The following is a 23,995-nucleotide window of genomic DNA, read 5'->3' as shown; positions in this document are numbered from 1 at the left end:
TTCTGGGTCAGCCTTGGAAGATTGTATTTTCTAGAAAGTTGTCCATTTCTTCTAGGGTATCCAGTTCATTAGCATTTAATTTTTCATAGTATTCTCTCATAATTCCTTGTATTTCTGTTGTGTCCATAGTAATTTTTCCTTTCTGATTTCTGATTCTGTTTACGTGTGTAGACTCTCTTTTTTTCTTGATAAGTCTGGCTAGGGGTTTTTCTATTTTGTTTATTTCCTCAAAGAACCAGTTCTTGCTTTCATTGATTCTTTCTATTGTTTTATTCCTCTCGATTTTATTTATTTATGCTCTAATCTTTATTATGTCCTTCCTTCTACTGACTTTGGGCCTCATTTGTTCTTCTTTTTTTAGTTTTGTTAATTAATTGTGAGTTTAGACTGTTCATCTGGGATTGTTCTTCTTTCCTGAGGTAGGCCTGCAATATAATATACTTCCCTCTTAGCACGGCCTTCTCTGTGTTCCACAGATTTTGTGGTGTCAAATTATTGTCATACTTTGTGTCTCCATGTATTGCTTGATCCCTGTTTCTATTTGGTCATTGAACCATTGTTTATTTAGGAGCATGTTGTGAAGCCTCCATGTGTTTGTGGGATTTTTTCTTTTTCTTTGCATAATTTATTTCTAGTTTCATTCCTTTGTAGTCTGACAAGCTGGTTGGTACAATTTCCGTCTTTTTTAATTTACCAAGGTTCTTTTTGTGGCCTAGTATATGATCTATTCTTGAAAATGTTCCATGTGCACTTAAGAAGAATGTGTATCCTGCTCCTTTTGGGTGCAGTGTTCTCTGGATGTCTATTAGGTCCATCTGTTCTAAGGTGTTGTTCAGTGTCTCTGTCTCCTTACTTATTTTCTGTCTGGTTGATCTCTCCTATGGAGTGAATGGAGTGTTAAAGTCTCCTAGAATGAATGCATTGCATTCTATTTCCTCCTTTAATTCTGTTAGTATTTGTTTCACATCTGTAGGTGATACTGTGTTGGGTACATAGATATTTATATCAGTTATATCCTCTTGTTGGACTGACCCCTTTATCATTATGTAATATCCTTCTTTGTCTCTTGTGACTTTCTTTGTTTTGAAGCCTATTTTGTCTGATACCAGTACTGCAACTCCTATCTTTTTCTCCCTATTAGTTGCATGAAATATCTTTTTCCATCCCTTCACTTTTAGTGTGTGTATGTCTTTGGGTTTAAAGTGTGTCTCTTGTAGGCAGCATATAGATGGGTCTTGTTTTTTTATCCATTCAGTGACTCTCTGTCTTTTGACTGGTGCATTCAGACCATTTACATTTAGGGTGATTATCAATAGGTATGTACTTACTGCTATTGCAGGTTTTAGGTTCATGTTACCAAAGGTTCAAGGTTTATTTCCTTACTATCTAACAGTCTAATTTAACTCACTTAGTATGCTATTACAAACACAACCTAAAGGTTCTTTTTTTTTCCCTCCTTGTCTTCCTCCTCCATTCTTTATATATTAGGTATCATATTCTGTACTCTTTGTCTATCCCTTGACAGACTTTGGGGGTAGTTGATTCAATTTTGCATTTGCTTAGTAATTAACTGTTCTACTTTCTTAACTGTGGTTTTATTACCTCTGGTGACAGCTATTAAATGTTAGGAACACTTTCATCTATAGCAGTCCCTCCAAAATGCATTGTAGAGGTGGTTTGTGGGAGGTAAATTCTCTCAGCTTTTGCTTATCTGGAAACTGTTTAATCCCTCCTTCAAATTTAAATGATACTCTTGCTGGATAAAGTACTCTTGGTTCGAGGCCCTTCTGCTTCATTGCACTAAATATATCATGCCACTCCTTTCTGGCCTGTAAAGTTTCTGTTGAGAAGTCTGATAGCCTGATAGGCTTTCTTTTCTTTGTGATTTTCTTTCTCTCTCTGGCTGCTTTTAATACTCTGTCATTGTCTTTGATCTTTGCCATTTTAATGTTTATATGCCTTGGTGTTGTCCTCCTTGGGTCCCTTGTGTTGGGAGATCTGTGGGCTTCCATAGTCTGAGAGACTATTTCCTTCCCCAGATTGGGGACATTTTCAGCAATTACTTCCTCAAAGACACTTTCTATCCCTTTTCCTCTCTCTTCTTCTTCTGGAACCCCTATAATACGAATATTTTTCTGTTTGGATTGGTCACACAGTTCTCTCAATAGACCTGGGTCTCATATTAATTTTAAAAGTTGGTAAACAATTGAGTATTCCTATTTTTTTCCAGATTTTCTGTCATTGTCCCCAAATTTTCATCTATGGGAAAAAGCCTTAACAAAGAACAACAAAGAAAATATATGGGAATTAGTAGAAAAAAATATATCTACTACCTTCAATTTTAATTGATTTCTTTTTTTTTGCTAACTTCACTCAGAAATAATTAAATAATATTTCTTGTTATTTCTAATGTTTAATTTGCAAGTTCAGCATTAAGGGAAATCTTTATTGTATTTGCATGTTCTTAAGGTGAGAAGGGTTTTTTTATACATTAAGTGACTGAACAAGTGGGGCCTTGTTTGAAGATGGTGTGGAAAAAGGTTTATTTCACTTGTTTAGTTGACCAAGCTAAGACACTCATCATTACAAATTATAACTCTGGTGTTTTTCCCATTTTAAAATTAGAAATGCATTAATTAAAAATAAGTAGGGAGAAAATAATTAATAGCAAAGCACCATAATTTAACAAGTTCCTAAGATTTAGTATTCAATTTCTAAGTATTTAAAATACTTAAAAATTAGTATTTATTATCCGACAGGGTTGGGAAAAACCCACAGGTTAGGTCATTATGTCAGCAGTGGGCAAAGAGGAAAGCGTGTACCACTGATTTATAATCCAAGAGTTAGATCAGCAGCTCCCAAGGCTAGTTATACAGTAGAATCCCCTAATCATGGTCCCAGACTTCTGGATTCAGAGGGTCTAGGTCAGTGAGTTCCATCATGTAATTTTAGGACCGAACTAGAAGCATATGCAACATCTGAGATGCATGTATAGAAATGAAATTCTGGAACTCTACCTCAGACCTACTCATCAGAAACTCTAGTGGAGAGCCAGTAATCCATGTTTAAATAAACCCTTCAGGTGATTCTGACTTAAGCTAAAGTTTGAGAGCCACCGTCTAGGGTAAGCATCCTTAAGCTTCCTTTTTGCGTCATGGACTCTTTTGGCAGTCTGGTGAAACTTACCAACGTCTTCTAAGGTTCATATTTTTAAGTGCATAAAATAAAATGCACAAAATTTCAAAGGAAATTAATTACTATGAAAAATGATTATCAAAATATTGTAACTATGATAGGGTAGTATAAATTTCTCTATTAAAGTATTAAATAAGATACATTGGTGGTTCTAATGATTCCTGTAAGATCAAAGATGAGCATAAATGATAATTTTGGGTGGATGCAGCAACTGCTATGTGATAGGAATATATCTATAGTTCATTTTGGTGACAAAATTATAGGTGCTGCTAATAATATTGTGGCTAGTCATCTACATTTCTATCAAAAGGAAAAACTATATTAGAGGTTAGCAAAAATAAAGATGCCATTTTTTCTCATCCGATTAGAGACCCCTTACATATCACCGTATGACTGCATAGATGCAGCCTAGGACCCTGATTCGTGTGAGGCCGGGAGGCCTTGGATCGTCCCAGAGCACAGGCAGCTCTGCCAGAGCAGTCCTTGTGCTGAAGGAGCGCATAAATCTTTGTGTAGGTATTTGCTTTAGTAGAGAACACACAACCTCAACAAAACATCTCTGAAGTTTGGCAGTTTGGTTTCACTTGTTATTTAAAACATAGCAAATCTTGGCAGTTTGGTTTCACTTGTTATTAAAAACATAGCAAAGTGAAACAAAACAAAACATAAGACATTTTTCTCCTACAGCAAGCAGGTTGAGGACCGTCTCCGACTTAATCCAGGGGATTCCTTAGTTTGTAATTCTGACACCAGCCTATTTTAACTTCTCTGGAAAACCTTTCTTCTCCCAGTAAATCAAAACAAAAATAGAAAGTTTATAGAGATCTCTATAAAAAGGACATTATTAAAAGGGGGTAAATTTATAAAATAAACTAATAATATTAAATAAATCCATGGCTAGGTTTTCACCAGCACAAGCTGGTATTATTGCTTGCTAGAAAAACTCATTCCTGACTTCTCTACTATGTATTTGAAAACACATTCCTGGGAATTAAGGGAATGTTTTATGTGAAATGTCTCTTGTTTGTTTTGATACAATTCAGGGAGAGTTCTCATTGTCTTAAATTCCTATTTTTGCCTTATACCCCAGTGGATATTTTATACCCCCCAGAGATATTTCTATGGCCAGGAAATTTCATTATAATTATAATTATACACATAAAGAGTTAAGAAAATTTATTTTATATTTTGGTGCAATTATGAAGCAACTACCAATAAATTTTCCACAACATATAGCTATTTAGTTTATAAAAGTCTGTTACAACTTTCTTTTTTTTCTCAGACTTTTTTATTCAAAATTTGTTCCATAAAAACAGGAAGAGATTATGTTTTTTCAAGCCAATATCCCATATCATTTCCTTACACCCTCATATAGAAGGGGAAGCCTTTGTATTCAGATATGAAATAGGTAAGAGAAGGAAAAAACTTTCGCTACATGAAAAAAGTTAACAAAAATTTTCCTGTTCATTCTGTTTTCTTTCTAAAAAAATTATTTCCAACTGTTCGACCTGTAAATAATGCTACACATTCTATGAGACCAAGGGCAATTTTGAATAAAATAAATAAAATTTCATGGAATAATATATCTTCTTCCTCCCTTCCTTTAATTTTTTTCTCTTCTTCTTTTCCTTCTTTTTTCTTATTTTTTGCTTCCTTCCTAACTTCACTATTCCCTTCCTTCTTTTCTCCCTCATTTCTTTCTATTCTTTCTTCTTTCCTTTATACCCTTATGTTTCCAAAAGAAACAGAAACACATATATGTTGTAAGATTAATAGTAGATAAAAACAAGGTCCAAAGAAATAAGGAGGCAAATCTGTAAAACACACAGGGTCAGCACAATTATCGATACTTTTGTTTGAGATTCCTGGAAGTGCATGCAAAAAAGCGGACATTAATGATTATATAACTTTAATTATGAAATAAGATAAATGCTACCCATACCAAAGGAAAGACTGATTTTCCTGAAATTAAATTCTAAAGGAAATTTCACATGTATGTCCTTATAAAGTAATGCTCTGAAAAAATATGTGCACTGAGAAAACTTCTTAGTAAATATGAAGGAGTATGTCATATACCTCATATTAAAAAATAAACCAATGGTAGCTGAGAAGATGTTACAAGTATGACAAGAATATACTACTACTCCATGTTGTCCAAAATGTTGCCCATGGCAACCATATCTCTGGTGATCTACCTTAAGTATCATTTCTCTCAGCCATGTTTTTGGTAAGAGATTACCAGCAGTTCATTTCCTCCCTAGTTCCCTTACATCTGTATGGACCCAGCAGTTCTTCTCTTCTTAATAGAGTATTTTGCACAAAGGAGGAAATTAAATGAAGATAATTTTTTCTATTGGCATTTTTTCCTTCTATGTGTCATAAAATTTTAAGAGTTGAGGTCAGAAAATCTAAACTTAAGCTGTCATAGTGCTGGGTAAGCGCTAAGTGTGTTTCTATAATATGGTAAATGAATAAGCCATTGTTCAGATGTCTCCAGTTCAGTCATGTTGTTTACCTAACTGCCCACATGTCCAGACCCGCCTAGTGGGAAGATCTGCCATCCTTTGCAGCAAATCCCTTTCATTCCCCATATCCTGTCTATTAAAATTCTCTCCCCCACTTTCTGCCCTGCTAAATCAATCCCCCTCTTTCCCTCCAATCTGAAAAGGAAGGTCCATTTTTGCCAAAACCCTTTTGTGACTAATTCCATCTGGCTCAATTCATTACTTAAATCTTCTGGGGTGTGAAATGAGCTACAGTGCCTGGCTGCAGCATTTGCAACATTTGTTATTCGTTTGAGCTTTAGTGTGCCCAAAAGCTTAACACATCCCTACTTAAGCTCCGGCTGCAGGAAGGAACTCTTATCACTGCAAAGACAGTCTAAGGACCGAGACAAAAGACAGAAAGCCTACTCAGGGCCTGAGAAGACAGGGAGAAGATTTAATCCTGCACAAGACGCCTTGGGATATCCTTTTATTTTCTTCCTAGAATTCATCTATGAGTATATTTTTATACTCCCTATATGACCTCAATAATAATAATAATAATGGCGGGTTGCATTTTTATGTTTCTTTTCTCACATAGAATACGGTTTCCCAATAGCTGGGGGTTCCTTTGAGAGTATGACCTATAAAAATGGTAATAAAGGTTCAGAAATAGGTAGTCACACAGCATTAGCATGTCAACAAGGTAATGCTATATGGGTGTGTTTCTATGTGATACCAAATTTCTACAGATTTCAAACAGCTATGCAAATATGTGGTAGTTATCTAATCCTGCAGAGAGGGAACATTTGCAAGATTTAAAAAAAGCAAACTCCAGTCATAATCTTAACAGAGTGCCTCTCCAAATATTAACAACCAGTTTTCTTGCAAGAAAAGGAAACTGAGAGAGATTCAATTGCATGCTGGAACTGCAGAACTTAAAATAATGTATTCTCTCTGAACAATTCATTGTTTCAGTTGTTCTGAGATTCTGTTTTTCAAAAATAAATGGTGGCTTTACATATGGTTACTAAATATTTTATTTGGCCAAGAACATTTTTAATATATTTTTGTTGTCTCCATCATTTCTTAAAATAAGAAATAGGTTGTTGTAAACTTCTTCTGCTACTTATATTCTGTTTACTGCGAACACAAACTGGAATAAATTGTGCTCAGTCAGAAAAAGGATGAGTTCAATTTGGCAGCATTTGAAATACAGGTATTCTGTCTCAAATTAAATGACAAATTCTAACAACCAGCACTGACACCTGGAAATGCTTTCATGAACTAATGGACTCTGTATACTGCTCTTAAGTTGTTCATATCAATATGTAATTTAATTTAAATATTTAACATTAAGTATGTATTTTAAATATTTAAATGAATCATGTGCTTGCTTTACAAGCTTTCTCCAAAAGCATGGTTTATCCAGTTATTCTAAATAACAAGATCCCTGCACCATTAACTGCAGTCTGTTTTCTCTTGGAAAGTTTGAGACTGAAGTGGAGAGAAGACAATCTTAGAACATAAGATACGTGTGTGTCTTTTTTTTCCATACACATATATAAACTCTATTTTTCTCGCTGAATAGTGGAAACATCACTGTGGAACAGCACTTGAGAATCCCAGGGTAGATCAATTATCATTTACTAGATATTCCTAATTCTTAAAGTTTTGCCTCTAGTGATCCTTTCTTCTAGAATTGCCTTCTGTAAAAAATGTAACTGCCAATCCCATCACAGTGCAATTCCAGTGATAAGTGTGTAATAGATAAGTACTAGGTGAAAAACTGATAAATCAGTAATTTCACAATTTTGTTAAATTTAGTTTCATCCATATTTTAGCCTGAATTTCCAGAGATATTAAGGCAGACTCTCAGGGTCTATCTTAAAAGACACAGACAATGGATGGAATAAAAATAGCTAGAGATAAGAAGAGAAATCCACATCTCTTGGTAGAATTTAATGAATTACCCTTCAAAATGTTCCCCCGTAAGTGCTGTCAAATGAAAAATCCCAAACAATTCATTAATGAGTTTGATGTCCTTTCTTCAAGGGAAAATAACCCATGGCTTGGGGAAACACAATGCCTCACAAGCAGTGGAGCACTGTTCCTGAGAGATCTGGGGCAAGAGTGACTTTTAGAAGAGCATGGAATCAGGGCATGATTGGCTAGGAGGTGGGGATTTTCTTCCAAGCCCAGCAGGTCCTATTTTCTAGGGTAAGGTGAGCTAGCTAAAGCTGAACTGGAGGGCGGCAACTGGTATCTGTTAGGTCTTCTTGACAGTGAGGCACTTCCCATTAGTGAAGCCGAGTCTGGTTTAGATTTGTGACATGGGCCAGGTCACTGGGCAGCTTCCGTGATGTGGGTCCTGACACAAATTTACTTTATGAATGCCTTAAAACAGATTGCTTACCAGTTAACTATAAATCACTTTGGAAGGCAAAAAGCAGACCACAAAACAAGTGAAGAAACATAGATTATATTTGGCTATAACTGTGTTTCCCTGAATTACCTGTTGGATTTGTTTAAATGTTGCTGGGCCTGACCCCCAGCATTTCTGATTCTTGGGTCTGGAGTACAGGTGGCAATTCGCATTTCTGATACATTCTCTGGTGAGGCTAATGCTACTTGCTCTAGAAAACATACTGGAATTCTCTGGTATGGAGAGTCAGGAACATACAAAACCACCTAGGAGAATGTCCATCACATGTAGGCATTCAGCAGAATAAGCATACCAGGAATTTACCAAAAGCAATAAAAGAAGAGAACTATCTAAAAGGGAGATTGGAAAGTAACTAGGACCCACCAGCTTTATACTCACAGCATTGATGTGCATCAAACCAATTCCAGTGATGTTTCTGGAGCCTGCAGGCAAAGTGAGCACAACTGGAGCCTCTTCAAATCGGATAGACATTCCTGATAGTCCTAAAAGCCCAGACTGGTATCGTGAATTCTCCCAGAAGCTGCCCCAGTGGTAGGATTCAAAGTCCTCCAAGCTCTGTTTTGATCTACATTCTGTCTTCCCTAAATGTGAGTCCTTAACTATGTTTCTGCGGTGGTGAAGTCCTTCCAGATCTAGAGCATTCCTGACCTTATGCACTCCTTGCTGCCCTTGGAGGTCTTTATGCCTGTTTTTTTGTCTGAGTTATCACAAATGCATAGTCTTTTGTTTTTTACTGAAGTATAGATGATACAATCTTACATTGGTTTCAAATATACAAGACAGTGGTTCAACAGAAACATCATTAAATCCTCACACCAAGTGCAGTTATTATCTGTCAGCATAGCTGGGACAGAACAATTGGCTATACTTCCCACGCTGCCCTATGATCCATCCCTGTGACTAACTTAAATTATGATTAAGATTGTTGTGCCCCTTCATCTCCCTTACCACCCACCTAACCCAACCCCTCCCCATAGTAACCACCAATAACTTCTCAGTGTCTGTGAATCTACTTGCTGTTTTGTTCATTTTATTTTGTTTTGTTTTTAGATTCCACAAGTGAAATCATATAGCATTTGTCTTTCTCCACCTGGCTTATTTCACTTAGCTTAATGTCCTCTAAGCCCATCCATGTTGTTGAAAATGGCAGGATTTTTATGGCCCAATAATATTCTATTGTGTATATGTACCACCTCTTCTTTATCCATTCATCGATTGATGGACAGTTTGGTAGCTTCTCTATCTTGGCTGCTGTAAATAATGTTTCAATAAGCATAGGGGTTCATATATCTTTTTGAATCAGGGTCCTTTTTTTCTTCAGGTAGGTTCCTAGAAGTGGAATTACTGCATCATACAGTATTTCTATTTTCAGTTTTTTAACCAACCTCCATACTGTTTTGTATAGTGGCTGCATCAATTTACATTCCTGTCAACAATATAGGAGGGTTCCCTTTTCTCCACATCCTTGCCAACACTTGCTTTTTCTTGTCTTTTGGATAGTGGCCAAAGTAACATTTTGGATGGTGTCCTTTGCTGTACAGAAGCTTTTTAGTTGCTGTCATCCCACTTGTTCATTTTTTATTTTGTTTCTCTTGCCCAAGATGAGTCCAGAAAAAAATGCCCATTCAAGAGATTTTTGCCTATGTTTTCTTCTAAGAATTTTATGGTTTCATGTCTTAAATTTAGGTTTTTAATCTCTTTCAAGCTTACTTTTGTGTATGGATTTAGACAGTAATGCAGTTTCATTCTCTTACATGTGGTGGTCCAGTTTTGCCCACACCAGTTATCGAAAAACTATCTTTTCCCCATTGCACATTCATGGCTCCTTTATCATATAGTAATTGACCATATATGTGTGGGTTTATATATGGGCTCTCTATTCTGTTCCATTGTTTTTTGGTCTGTTCTTGTGCCAGTATCATACTGTTTTGATTACTGTGGCTTTGTAGTAGAGCTTGAAGTTGGAAACCATAATAGCCACAGATTTGTTCTTCCTTCTCAGGATTGTTTTGGCTATTCAGGGTCTTTTGTGGTTCCATATGAATTTTAGAACTATTTGCTCTAGTTCATTTAAGAGTGCTGTTGGTGTTTTGATAGGGATTGCTTTGAATCTGTAGATTGTTTTAAGCAGGGTGGCCATTTTAACAATATTAATTATTCCTATCCAGGAGCATGAGATGTATTTCCATTCATTGGTGTCTTCTTTAATTTCTCTCATGAGTGTATTGTAATTTTCAGGGTATAGGTCTTTCACCTTCTTGGTTGGCTTTATTCCCAGGTATTTTATTCTTTTTGATGCAATTGCAAATGGAATTGTTTTCCTGATTTCTTTTTCTGCTAGTTCATTTTTAGTGTATAGGAACTCAACAGATCTCTGTGTATTAATTTTGTATCCTTGTACATTGCTGAGTTCAATTATTTGTTCTAATAATTCATCGGTGGAGTCTTTAGGGTTTTCTTTATATAATATCATGTCATCTGCAATAGTGACAGCTTTACTTCTTCCTTACCAATTTGAGTGCCTTTAATCTTTTTATCCTGTCTGATTGCTGTAGCTAGGACTTCCAGTACTATGTTGAATAAAAGTGATGAGAATGAGCAACCTTGTCTTATTCCTCATTAGAGGAAAAACTGTCAGCTTTCACCATTGAGTATGACATTAGCTGTCGGTTTGTTGTATAGGACCTTTATTATGTTAAGGTACGTACCCTCTATCACCATTTTGTTGAGAGTTTTTATCATAAATAGACCTTAAATTTGGTTAAATGCTTTTTCAACATCTATTGAAACAATCATGTGGTTTTTGTCCTTCTTTTTGTTAAAAAGTGTATCACATTGATTTATTTATTAATATTGTACCATCGTGCATCCCTGGAATAAATCTCACTTGATTGTGATGGATGATCTTTTGATGTACTTTTTAATTCAGTTTGCTAATATTCTGTTGAGGATTTTTGCATCTATATTAATCAGGGATATTTGTCTATTATTTTCTCTTTTTTTGTAGTGTTTTGTCTGCTTTTGGTAACAAATTCATTTTCTATAAATACTTAAATAAGATGATTCTGCTACCAACATGAAGGGAATATCTTAAATAATAACAGTAACAATATCATTTTCCCTTTAGCAAATCAATTTCCGCTTATATTAAAGGAATAATCATTGATTTATCTGCTTGATTTATTTTTATCTGTTTTTAAAATAAAAATAGAAGATGCTAAATTCTGGGATTAAATAGATTTTCCATTGTCCCACCTCTCTGGTCAGTAGATGAAAGGTACCAGACAAACACTCAGTTTTTTTAAGGTGTTATCTCATCTGACAGAGACTAAGCACCATTTACCTAGTTGTTTTCCTCATATTGATCATAACAGCTATGAGTAGTCCTTGGAAATTCCCTGCATGCAGATACAAAAGTATCAGTATTGGCTATAGTCTGGGGAAGACATTGGACCTCCTTATGAAGAGACAGTCATTGTTCTTTCATGTTACTCCAAAAGATAAGAACTGCATCATCTCTTTGCTAAACAGTAGAAGATAGCAGGAACCAGGATGTTTCCAGCCTAAAGGCATATTTTTACATAAAAATTAAAATTTGAAATAAACAAAAGGAAGGAAGCAAGCAAGATTAGGAAGTGAGAAGCTAAAAGTTTCCATCTAAGCATAGGGAAGACAGTCAGGATAATTAAGAGATGTATTTAATTAAGACTCAGTTGAGAGCACGGCTGTAACAGTTTTTCAGGGATGAGAAAGACTAGTAACTTAATGTCTTATCACATGGACGCTGTCTTTTCTCCATCCCATTCTGGCTCACTGGTTGATACTGGTAGGTACAGGCTACATGCTTTCTCTTTTAGAGCAACCACATATGTTTTGGCTTTAAATTAGCATTTCTTAGTCTTGGATTGAAAGAAGTATCAAGAACAAAGCAACACCTGGAAAATAAAGGCTAAAATCTCCTTTTTCTAGGCTGTTCTTAGGTAACTTGCATATTTTTAAAAGATGAATTACACAACAGTCAAAAATTTCAATGAAGCATGGTGCAGCAATTCTGTGAGGCTGTCATTAAAGTTGATCATTATGAAAATTATTGGGCAACATAGGAAAGCCAAATAAAAAGACACTCAAGTGATATAAGCACTGATCTTAACTTTGTTAAATAATATATAAGCATGCAAAGAACTAAAGGTATATTACACAAAAATTAAAATTAAATCCCATGTCATAATGAGTCATTCTTCTATTGATATGTACCATCTTTTAGGTAGCAAAACATTTGAAGTTTTATATTAATTTCTTTGTATGGAATCTTTAATTTCTTTCAATGTCCACAGCATCAAATAGCTAAAAATTTATGTTTTTGTGTGCCTTTGTTCTGTTTGTATGTGTTTTTCTCTAGGAGTGGAAACTCATCAATGCCAATCTTCTCTACTGGAGGTGGACCATTTGTAAAATTAAACACAGCACCTAATGGCAGCTTAATATTAACACCAAGGTGGGTCTCAAAATATGTTCTTGGACTAGTTGTACATGGACTGGAAAGATGATTTTGAAACCAGTCAGATTTTAATACAATCACATTGCTAAACATAGAATTTTAAAAGTTATTTAAGTTTTTTATTATTCATGTCATCTCAAGAAAAGATATAATTGATCCTCTCAAAAGAATACATAATTGATTCTAGCTAATAATATTGCCTAATCCTCATATATATATATATGGTAAGGCAGCCAAATGAGATGTTACATACATAATTGTCTGGCACACTAATAGAAATCCAGTGAGTTTTACTTCCATACCCTTTTTTCCTTACTTTCAGATTTACAAACAAGTAAATCCCATAGAAAGAAATTGTGAGAATCAGGATAAATAGGTCCAAAGCTGATCAGACTAAAGACAGCTACACAAATTAACTATCATCAAAAGAGAAGAATGAGAGGAGAAAGTCACGATATTTTTTTTCTTCTTTGGCAAATAGAACAGTAAAATTAAGTGAAGATTAAGTAAAGGAGTCCAGACTTCTAGCTGTGTCTACATATTCTCTCTCTTTAAAATTAGGTTCCCTTTTATAGCTTTTACAAATGTTTTTAAAGGCACCATCTTTCCTGTATTCAAAAATCTGTTTTAGCTTAAATTATGTCATTTCTCCTGTTTGGACATTAATGATCATTTTTGTTGAAAGTGGCTTCTGGATTTTACAGTTCCATTAAAGGCCAGCTGTGGGTGGAAAGAAAGTAATTTCAAGAAGCCATTATTATAGACAAGGACTTGAGATGTCACTGCTGGTGTATTTGCTGCTAGCTTTTTGTTTAACATACTTAATGGTGAAAATGAAATTATATAATTATCCAGCTATTCATGAGAAGTTATTTCTGTGAGCTCCACAAGTAAAACAAATTGATGAAAGAGTATTTTCTTGTACCAAAGAACTTTGCAATTGCAGGTTTTATATAAATGTCTGCCTTGCCTTGACTGATAAGTTTTATAGGGAGTGAAGCAAAGCATCTATAAGTGAGAAAGCAAATGTCTAGATTTCCTTTCTATAAGGTATGTCTAAATTTATATCACCATTATAGATCTTGAGCAGTTTGTACATTGAGAATTTATTTTATTTATATCATATAGATATTTAAGAATGGTAAGAGAAAGAACAAAGGAGAAAATAGAAAAAAGTTCTTCTTAGTTATATGCACATTTCAGAGCAGAACTAAGTTATTCCATACCTATCAACAGAATGCTAAGATTATCTTACACTGATGTGCCCATTTTATATATGTTCATGCTCTTAGAGAGACACCATTTATAGACATAGATACTTCGCCCTTTCATCACATCAGCAAGTCAGGAATGTCCTCAATCTCTTCCTCAATTAACCACATTATACTGGGTTGGCAAAAAATCAGACATAAACACATTTATTTATTTAGTTAATTTATTTATGTATTTATCTGGAGATGATTACATTTATTGCCCCATGAAAACTGGTGCTTTTGAAAACAGTCTTACACTAGTGGTTTAAATAAAAACAGGAAAGGAAATAAAGAGGATTCCAAAGACGATAATTCTTTCAACTATGAAATTCTACTGACCCATATTTCCATTTCCTTCCTAATGTGAGACACTCAGACTATTTCCCATCACTGAGAAAAAGCCACTTAATATAATACTAGCAATCTGACCTGATAACTGGACATGAACAATTCATGCAGCTGCCGCTACTAGACTCCCCTCTCTTCCAGTTCAGCCCACTTCAGTAGTAGTCCTAGAAGTCAAACAAAATTTGACTTATATATTGATTAACTTTGGGTTCTAGCATGGTACTAGGTACAAATACACAGTGCTTATCAAACACTTTATGGAATGCCTGTCATGTATCAGACACTGTGGTAGGAATATTACAGAGGTTATTTCCATGCAGAAGCTCTACAACTTAGGTAGTATTGCTCCACTGTAAGGATGAAGAAACAGAAGCCTGGTGTTGATACGTAACTCGGACAAATTCACAAAGACTGTAGCCAACACTGAGATTTTTAACCCAAGTCAATCTGACTCCAAAGCCCTCTACTTTCCCATTCTACTGGGCTACTTTCTAAATTCCCCAAGGCAACAGCGCAGTTTAAATAACAGTCTGGAAAGGAGAAAGAAAGAAAAAGCATAGCCTTTTCAACAGGAAGAAAGGTCATTTGTTTGGGTGTATGTTGGGAGAGGAATTAGTTCATTTTGTCAACACAATAGATATAAACCCATAACAATATTACTCCACTGGGCTGAAGGAAAGACATAGGATCATAGTCTTATCCTTCTTCTTGTACAGAAGGATGACCTAGCTCTGTCCAGCACCAAAGGCCAGGACAAAAATTCTACTTCTCTCCAACCTCTCTAAATATACCTGGACAAAATGTGGATTCACTCCTCATTCTGACCAGAGAGTAAGCAATTTGCTCTTCTGTTCTGAGACACTGTAAGTGTGCCTGAATGAAAATTTTGTAGGTATGAAGATTTTGGCTAAATAAAATGTTAACCAGGAACTTTCCTGTGCTTGCTAAAAATAAATTCATCAGTTTTATACATACCACAGAATATTAAGTATTGTTTAATACATAAGTATGATGAACCATTTTGAATATGGATTTTCATTAATGAGTACTACAGATGTTGAAAAAGTTTGGGTGAAACTTGACAGTATGTTTGGAAGTTTCCTAGAAGCTGATTTTCTCCCAACCATGAGTAGATAACTGAAGGGGAGTTAGCTGAGACTTTGTTCTTTGGGAAAATTATGAATACATATTGACATATTTATATCTAGATAGTTACACATAATGCATGTTGATAATTAATAAAATGTAAGTATATTTCCTTATATTTCAATAGAAATTATCTTCAATTTTAAAGGCTATATGAATCAGACAATATGAATGCACATGCTTTTTTGTTGTTGTTAAGGTATCATTGATAGGTAATTTTATGAAGGTTTCACATAAGCAACATTGTGGTTACAACATTCACCCATATTATCCAGTCCCCCCACCATGCCCCATTACAGTCACTGTCCATCAGTGTAGTAAGATGCTATAGAGCCATTCTCCATGAATGCACATGATTTCAAATAAATCTTTTCATTCATGTTCCAGAAACACTGAATTACTTTGATTATACTTATGATCTCATGTGGATCTTCAGTTTTGTGTTTTTTATTGTTTTTCCCTAAAGTTTCAAGCATCTAAACAGCACGCACTATAGATGTAGTTAAATATAAATCACTAAATTTGTGTTTGTGTGTGTGTGTGTTGTAATGTGACCAGTATTTGCAGTAGCTGCATCAGGAAATAGTGGGGCATGCACTTTAATTCCTTGTATTATACTGTCCTCTAGTGGTTAGTAAGTATGACACATTTTTAAATAATTCTGTTGAAATTTTTGTTTAAAATAGAATTCTTGGGTTTGAAAAAAGCCAGTATCCGAATATTAAAACAGATAGTTTTAAAATTATTTATCTCTGCAATTTATTTTATATTTTCCTATTTATGTTTACCTTCCTTGAAAGCCAGACTTGTTTCATCATTGAATTTCCTGGATGAAGCTGTCAGCTTAGGTATATTCTGTATCTTAGAATGATGAAATCCAAGGCTGGTTCAAATGAACTTAACAGTAGCTATGATATACTGAGTGTTCATTGTGTGTAAAACACAATAATAATTCCTTAATCTGCCTCCTTAGCATAGTAGGCAGTGCGTCAGTCTCATAATAATAATTCCTTAGCAAATATGTTTGTGCTTCTTACAAAATTTCAATAAAGTAAGTACTATTGCCCCCATTTTATGGATGACAAAACTAAGTCATACAGATATTGAGCAACTTATCCAAAATCACATGAAGCATATGTGGTAGGGTTAAGAACTCAGACTCAACTCTATTTGACTTCTAACTGGGGACTTTTCTGCTGCGCATTTCCAGCCCCTGGCATTTGATATGCTATACTTGCATTTAAAAGTCCATTTTACTACAAAAAAAATTGGATAGGGTATACTGTTTCGCTTCAAAATATTAGATGCACATTTTCTGAAATTTATTTGTTCTTCTATTGCAGTAAACAGTGTTTACAGGATTCACTGATTCTGTTACAGTGTAACCATAAATGTAAGTAAATATTTTGTCACATTGTCCCTTCAAGCATCCAGTTTAAAACTCTGAATAGAGTTGGTGTGTTACCTTAAGTTATTTTTTAGTGATCCACTTAGTTTTCATGACCAGAGGAAATCCACCAAAATAAAACAGATGCTCTTTCTTCCATTATTTTAATAGCATGTGGACAAAAACTGGTGGCTCAAAAAGTCAGCCCAAAGATTGTTGGAGGAAATAATGCCCAGGAGGGAGCCTGGCCCTGGCTCACTGCTCTGTATTATAACGGCCAGCTGCTCTGTGGGGCTTCTCTTGTCAGCAACGACTGGCTGGTGTCTGCCGCCCACTGCGTGTACGGGTAAGTGTGACATCAGTGTCCCTTGCCAAAGGAGATGACCACAGCAGACACGGCTTCCCATTTCATGCAGCCTCACAGAACCCCATCTCATCAGGGAAATGTTTTGGTTGTTTGTGACATCATAATCTTTCCAATCATTTCCCCATTAAGCTCATGTATAAATGTAAAGTGCAATTAAAAATCATTTTTCATTGGATACTTGCATCAAATATTATGTTTCCTACATATCTAAAAGTTAACATTCTTACCAATTAATAAGGTAAGCATTTTTAAGGTGTAAAATTAGTTTTCAATGTATAAATTGTGTGGTTATCATTTAATTAGGCCAATATTTATTGTCAACAAATTGTATCAAAAAAGCATGTATAGATAGTCCTCAAATTAGAAAGAAATTGTGCTCTAGGAATTCATGTGTAGGACTTTGTTGTGATTAGGATAAAAATGTTTACTTAGTTCTCAAATCAGATCTGTTTTGATGCTACCTGTAACTAAAACTTAAAACTAATACCAACCATATCTAATTCTTTCTTGTTGTTACATAATATGACAAAATACATGTTGGCTTCTAGGATTTATCTTCTTCCACTAGAAGGAGCCATCCCCAAAGCAATGCCATAGGAGAAAATAAATATTCCTGTGCCCAAGAATACGTTCTCTGCTTCTGCCTGAAAGAAGGCACCTCGTTAAGGAATGCATTTCAACACTTCTGAATTAGGCCAGAAAAAAGGTAGCTTTCTCATAGACGCTCTACAGTCCTGACATGGAGTGATTTCCTGTCCCTAATTGAACAGAAAAGGCCACCAGAGAATGACCTTATCTGTGAGGTTTAGAATGAGCCTCTTTGTAGCAGCATCCAGAATCTCAGGGAAAAACCATGTGCTCAGGAATGGAAGATGCAGCCATAATCATATTAAAAGACTAATTCCCACCAACACAGACAGTGAAAGTTCTTGGATAGATGGAGACAAACTGTCAGAAGCACAAGGGTGTGAAGGCTCCTTGGGAGACAGGGAGGGTCAGGAGGAATGAATATTAAAGGCTTGATCCTATGCCTAAATACCCAGAAGACTACAGAGAACATAAACTCAAACTCATGACCCTAGGAACCTGGAAATGAGGACCCTTGGCCAGATTCCAGCTTGGCCAGTTACCTGGGCTCCAAAAGGACTCTCCAAGATGGAGCTACGGCTAAAGCTCCCGGATTCTCTGTGCTGCACCCTGTGTCCCATATTTAAACTGCACCTTCCTGACTTTGCTGCATCTTGATAATTAATTATCTTTTAATCTGTTTTCAAACATACTACAATGAATATCTATAGCAGTCATTTTTCCCATCCCTATTAGACATGACTTTAGCCTTCACCTGTACATACTCTACGCCTTAAGCATGTCCCAGATGGCTAACCTATACCCTGCGTTACATGTAAAGGCATCTTTAGCTGACGATTCAGGGTATTTTGTTGTACCTAAGTAAGTCTTAGAAAGTTAGTAAAGTTACCAAATCCTGTATCACTCTCAGATTTGGTAATCAGTCTGTTTGATAGTCTTACAGAACACATAATTTCTAAATGTACAATGAGACTTGCAGTAATATTCGTGACATTTTTCGATTTTCTACCATACAGAAGTACTTATTTTAGGTCAATAATACCAGTATCGTATCTTTCCAAACCATGAATATACAAAGGAAATAGAAAAGCACTTTCACCTGATACAAACACATGTTCAGTCATATAGGACATAAAATGTCTTTTCACACACTTTCAATTTGAACATAAGTGAACAAATGTAAGCTGTACTGGAATTGTGATGAATTCAAACTTACCCTTACTAACCTTGCATTTTACTCTCCTTAGCCACTCAGTGGTATTCTTCTTTCTCAGTTGCCAAGAGTTTTTTTGCTTTCTGCTTCTTATCTCTCTCTAACCAAGAAAGAAAGTTTCTGATATTATTTCAGATAATGTCATCAAAAAAATATTTTTGCCAATATGCTACTTCTGCCTGTTATTTGTCTTTTTGAAACCCTACTTGTGCAGTGAAAAGCTTAATTTACTAATAAAAAGAAGAACCCAGATCAAGCAACGTATTGAAATCATACTGCACAAATGACTTGTTCTCATTGTAAATCTGTTACATTTGTTTTAACCTGCAAGTGGTTTCATGGTTTAATGGGACAGCTCTTTTCTGTCTACATTGTTATTGTTCACAATTGCATTCCCATCCCTCAGCCTCAGTGTTCCTGGAAGTCATTAAATTTCCCTGGGCCTGTTCTATTTCTCTATCACTGACTTTTCTTCTTTTCCAACCTTAAAAGAGAGATTTGGAAAGTGCAGGCCAACTTTGCTGTGGCTTAAGGCGAGGTTGACCTTGAACCAAAAGATAGAATTTTGATATTACCTATGCTACTGACCTCATGTGACTTAGTATCTCCGTGTTTCAGGGTGTCCGTAGGATATCTACCTCCAACAGCGACTGTCAGGACAAAATTTAATGCTGCAATACTTTTAAACACTGGGAGTCATACCTAGGAGACATTCAACATGCTTATTTTTTAAACTTTTCAAACTCAATTTCAAACATGCACAAAAATGGCCAACAAAAAAATACAGAAAACTCATATACCTTCACAAAGACTCAGCAATTGTTGACATTTCATGCTATGAAATCTTTCTTGTCATTCTTTCACTCTCTCCAATCTGGAGAAATTACTTCTTTTCTAAATCATTTGATAATTGGGTTAGACATTGTTCCCTGTATTTTTACTAAGAGCGAAGATCTTTTCCCATATAATCACCGAAAATCATGGAAATTTAATATTAACACATTACAGTTATTTAAGCTACAGAATGTATTCATTTTTGTCAGTTGTCCCAAATATGCCCTTTACAACATTTTTGGCTTGTTTGCATATTTGCCACCCAAGAACCAGTCCAGGATAATGCACTGCATTTAGTTGCTGTGCCTCGTTCATCTTCTTTAATCTAGAAAAGCCTGTCAGCCTTTCTATCTTTGTTTTTCAGCCTTTCTTTCCCCTTTGCCTTTGGTTTTTTTTTTTTTTTATATAAGCAAGTTATTTTATAGAAAGCCCTTATATCTGTGGAAACCCTTAAAGCTTGCTCCCTTATTAGCCTGATAGACCCCCATTCCCTGAGAACTTCTTTACTTTCCAGCAAAATAAGATGTTGCAGGTTCATCTTGAGCCCTCCCTGCCCTGGCCCCCAAATCAAGCTTTTTATAAAAACACCAATTCCACTTAGCTAATTTGAGTTCGTTCTACATTTTACAAAACAAGCTCTCGTGTGCTCCTGGCTATGGGTGGTGTGTGCTCTTCCGGGTCCCTCTCATTGGACACAGCTATATACCTACAAATGTGAACCCAAAATGATAGGTCCAATTCAAAGAAAATACCACAGGGCATATTCTAGTCTTTTCTCCTTCCATATTTGTAACTCTTGTCTCTAATAGGATAAACCTTGTTTCTATTATCCAAAAAATATTTACATATTTGCTCAATCTTAGAATAGAACACAAAAAGTGGTTTGAGAATTACTAACCACACCACTGTGCAAAGCAAACTAAGCAAAATTTAATAATTTTTTTCCTTTTTTTTCTGCTGACTTGTAGCAAAATGCATATTTTTAAGTGTACAATTTGATGAGCATTGAAAGTGCATACATCTGTGTAACCCATACAACCATCAAGACTTAAAACATTTCTATCACCTGGAAAGTTCTCTTAGATCTCTTCCTGGTCAATCACCAGCCCTGCTTCCAGAAACAACCACTGTTCAGTGTCCTGGGTGGGAAGCCATGTACAGATTTATGGTCTGGATGACATCCATTGAATAGACATATATCAATGATGAAATTATTCATAGAGAGGCCTATTGCCAATCTTCCATTCTTTGATTTAACTCTTCAGGGAAGACCAAATGCATCATAATTACCTTTTGAAACAGTTCCTTGAAATAGGTGTTAGCAATCCTGAAATAGATAATTTCATATAGGAGGTGTTTTTGGGGTATTGCAAGAAATATACACTACTGTTTGTGCTTTATTAAGTGCTAAATTAATTAAACTGACATAGCTAATAAAGTTTTGAGGCAAACTTTTTAAACAGCTAGGCATTAATTATAAAATAACATTACTTAACTGATATTTCTACTACAACATAAAATTTAGAGTCTTTCAATTGCCTCAAACATTTTAAATAGAACTAGGATACTGAATATAAACAAATATTGTAATTAGAAAATTATTCCATTTCTACTTAAACCTACTCTAAAATATAAACATCATGGGTTTAATTTGTCTATTTATCTACCTATTCTTATGGCTTCAGGAGGTTAGGCTAATAACTAATATATTATCCCCTATAGGTTGCAGAGATACTATAATGATAATACAAGATACAAGATAATAGCAATTTCTGCAAATCAAAAAGATGAAGAGCATTTCTTAGGCCAGTAGAGGTTTCAAGATTATGTTAGTGATGTTGGTTTATGGTGATGATAGGTCTTGGTTCCTTTTTTAAGGTATTTCAAGTTTGAGCTGCTGGTTATCCTTTTATTAAAATTCTCTTATTGTATCACTAGGACATTTTAGATTTATACCTTTCTCATAGGTTTTATCAAGTTCCACTCTGATGTGTCTCCCCCTTAAAATCATATATTCCTTACTTAAGTCTCCTTTGGTGCATATTATGTAACCCATTTCCTTCATGCTATTCTTTCAGCATTATTTTAATAACATATTTTTTTTATTTTTACTCTCTTTACCCATTTCACGCATCCTCCCTCCCCACTCCTCTGGCAACCACTTTAATAACATGTTTCTTATTAGCAGGTATCTCATTATAATTATTAGTCCCCTCAGAAGGTTTTTTTCCTAGAAGTCACAGAGAATTTCAGATCCCTAAAGTTACTTCTACTTTAAGAACTAATTCATCATCTTGAATCACATTATTGGATCTTCCTTTTCCTCATTTTACCTGATGGTTTGATATGCAATTCCCCCTCTTTCCTTCACTATCATGTGTGCCCCCTGGGGGTGCCATCTTTCCTGCTCGTGGATTACTGTTTTTTATCTTTTCATTCAGGCAAATCATACTTACTGAACACTTATCCCAAGACAAGCATTGTTATAGGTTTTGGGGATAATAATTCTCTACAGATCAACAAAGTTCTCACCCTAATAATGATTATATTATAGGTGAGGGCAGGAAAACATTCAAATAAACATTTTATTTTAGAGAGTGATAAGTGCAATAAAGAAACATAAAGGTGGTGCAAACAAAGAGAATGGCAGGAGCAAGGGGCTTGACTTCAATATGGTGGTTGGAGAAAGCTTCACAGAATGAATGAAGACTGAAGGACGATCTAAAGAAATGAGGGAGAAACTTGCATCAATTGCTGGTAACATAAAGGTGAGATAGGAGTGAGGCAGGCCTGTTCTCGTCCAGAAGCCCTGCTCTTGCGGCTAGTCAGGAAGTGACCGGCAGGGAGTGGGAACGAAATCGGGAATGTGAGCAGGACTGGACCCTAGGAGGCCATGGTGAGTGGGAAGAGAGACCATTTGGGAGGCTGAGAGTGACAGTATCTAACCAGGCTACTGCATGGAGATGAGTCTGCCAGAAGCAGCAATAGCGAAATCAGGAAGACCAGTGAGAAAGGAACAACGGCGGCTCTAGAATCTTGGCCGAGGAAGCAGGATGAAAGGCTGGACCTCATTAGAAAGTTCAGATGGTAAGAGTCACAGACAGATAAACAGTAAGGAAAAGGGCAGAATCAAGGATTTGAGTATGAGCAACAGGGCAAGTGTTCATCTCCTTTACTGAAACAAGAAAAAGGAGGAGAAATGGTTGCTAGGAGAATAAGAGTTCTCAATTTTTTATATTAAGTTTGGAACTTCCTTTTTAGAATCCAAATGCATTGGCCAACTGGCATGTGGGCATGTGAGTCTAGAGTTCAAGAACTGAAATACGAATTTGGAAGTTTCCAGGATATTGCTGGTATTTAAAGTGTGGCATCAGATGAAATCATCTATGGAGTTTATGTAAATGGAGAAGAGAAGGCAGCGAAAGGCAGAATGCTGGTGTATTCTAATATTTAGATTTTGAGAAGAAAAAGAGCTGGGAAAAAGATTGAGGAAAAGCAGAGAGTAAAATGAAAAGAAATTCACAAATGCGTGGAGACTCCTTGAAGTCAAGTGAAGAAAGGCATTCAAAGATGATTCCTTATATTTCTAGAAATAATCTACCAGGTCAAATAATGCTGAAGATTATTTGTCTTACTCCTGGTTCCCTGTACATACTTCTTTTTATTGCATTTCAACAAGTAAGTGCATACCTCTATTTTTAAAATAGATTTCTACTTAGTTAAAATAAAAACATACATTTGTTTAAAACTCTTGTCCTTACTCATAAAAAAAGAATAATTGTTGAACATATCCCTGCTGTTCACTGTCCTTTGACAATACAACTACCTTTTAGATACTTTGTTTTTTCTCATTTGAGTTTCATTATGGGCTCATGGCACATCATTAATAATTTATTTTATTAACTAGGATAATGATTATGATTATTATATGATGCTTAAATTGTTAAGACTGGACTGTATTATCCCATTTAATCTGGCTCGTTTGTTCTTTTAAAATCACTCCTCATATTCTTGAAAACTTTCTTACTCTCTGACTACTACACCATATTCAAAGGCATTCTAATTTTTACTTGTCTTAACAGTTGAAACTGGTCACCTTCCTAGGAATCCTTTCTCCATGCAGTGGAAAACAATAATAGAGAGCAGAAGTAAGATAAGTAATAGGGGCAAACATTGGAGTTGGTAGGGGCAAACTTGACTAAAATGCTACCTTTGGTACTGGTAGAAGAGAAAAAAA

The 23,995-nt window shown here is 35.4% G+C and overlaps 1 protein-coding gene across 1 annotated transcript in view; it reads left to right on the top strand.

The window, feature by feature from the left end:
- Window positions 1-23,995, top strand: part of TMPRSS15 (transmembrane serine protease 15) — a 120,619-nt gene that overhangs the window by 81,823 nt on the left and 14,801 nt on the right. The window contains exons 19-21 of the mRNA XM_037012626.2: window positions 12,524-12,619; window positions 16,713-16,762; window positions 16,928-17,102. Of these exons, the coding sequence (XP_036868521.1) occupies window positions 12,524-12,619; window positions 16,713-16,762; window positions 16,928-17,102 (321 nt within the window). The remainder of the gene's footprint in view (window positions 1-12,523; window positions 12,620-16,712; window positions 16,763-16,927; window positions 17,103-23,995) is intronic.

The sequence above is a fragment of the Manis javanica genome, chromosome 3, assembly GCF_040802235.1.
Source record: "Manis javanica isolate MJ-LG chromosome 3, MJ_LKY, whole genome shotgun sequence".
Taxonomy (NCBI): Eukaryota; Metazoa; Chordata; class Mammalia; order Pholidota; family Manidae; genus Manis; species Manis javanica.
Note: the sequence above shows the minus strand (reverse complement) of the source record. Positions and strands in the feature narration are given on the sequence as shown.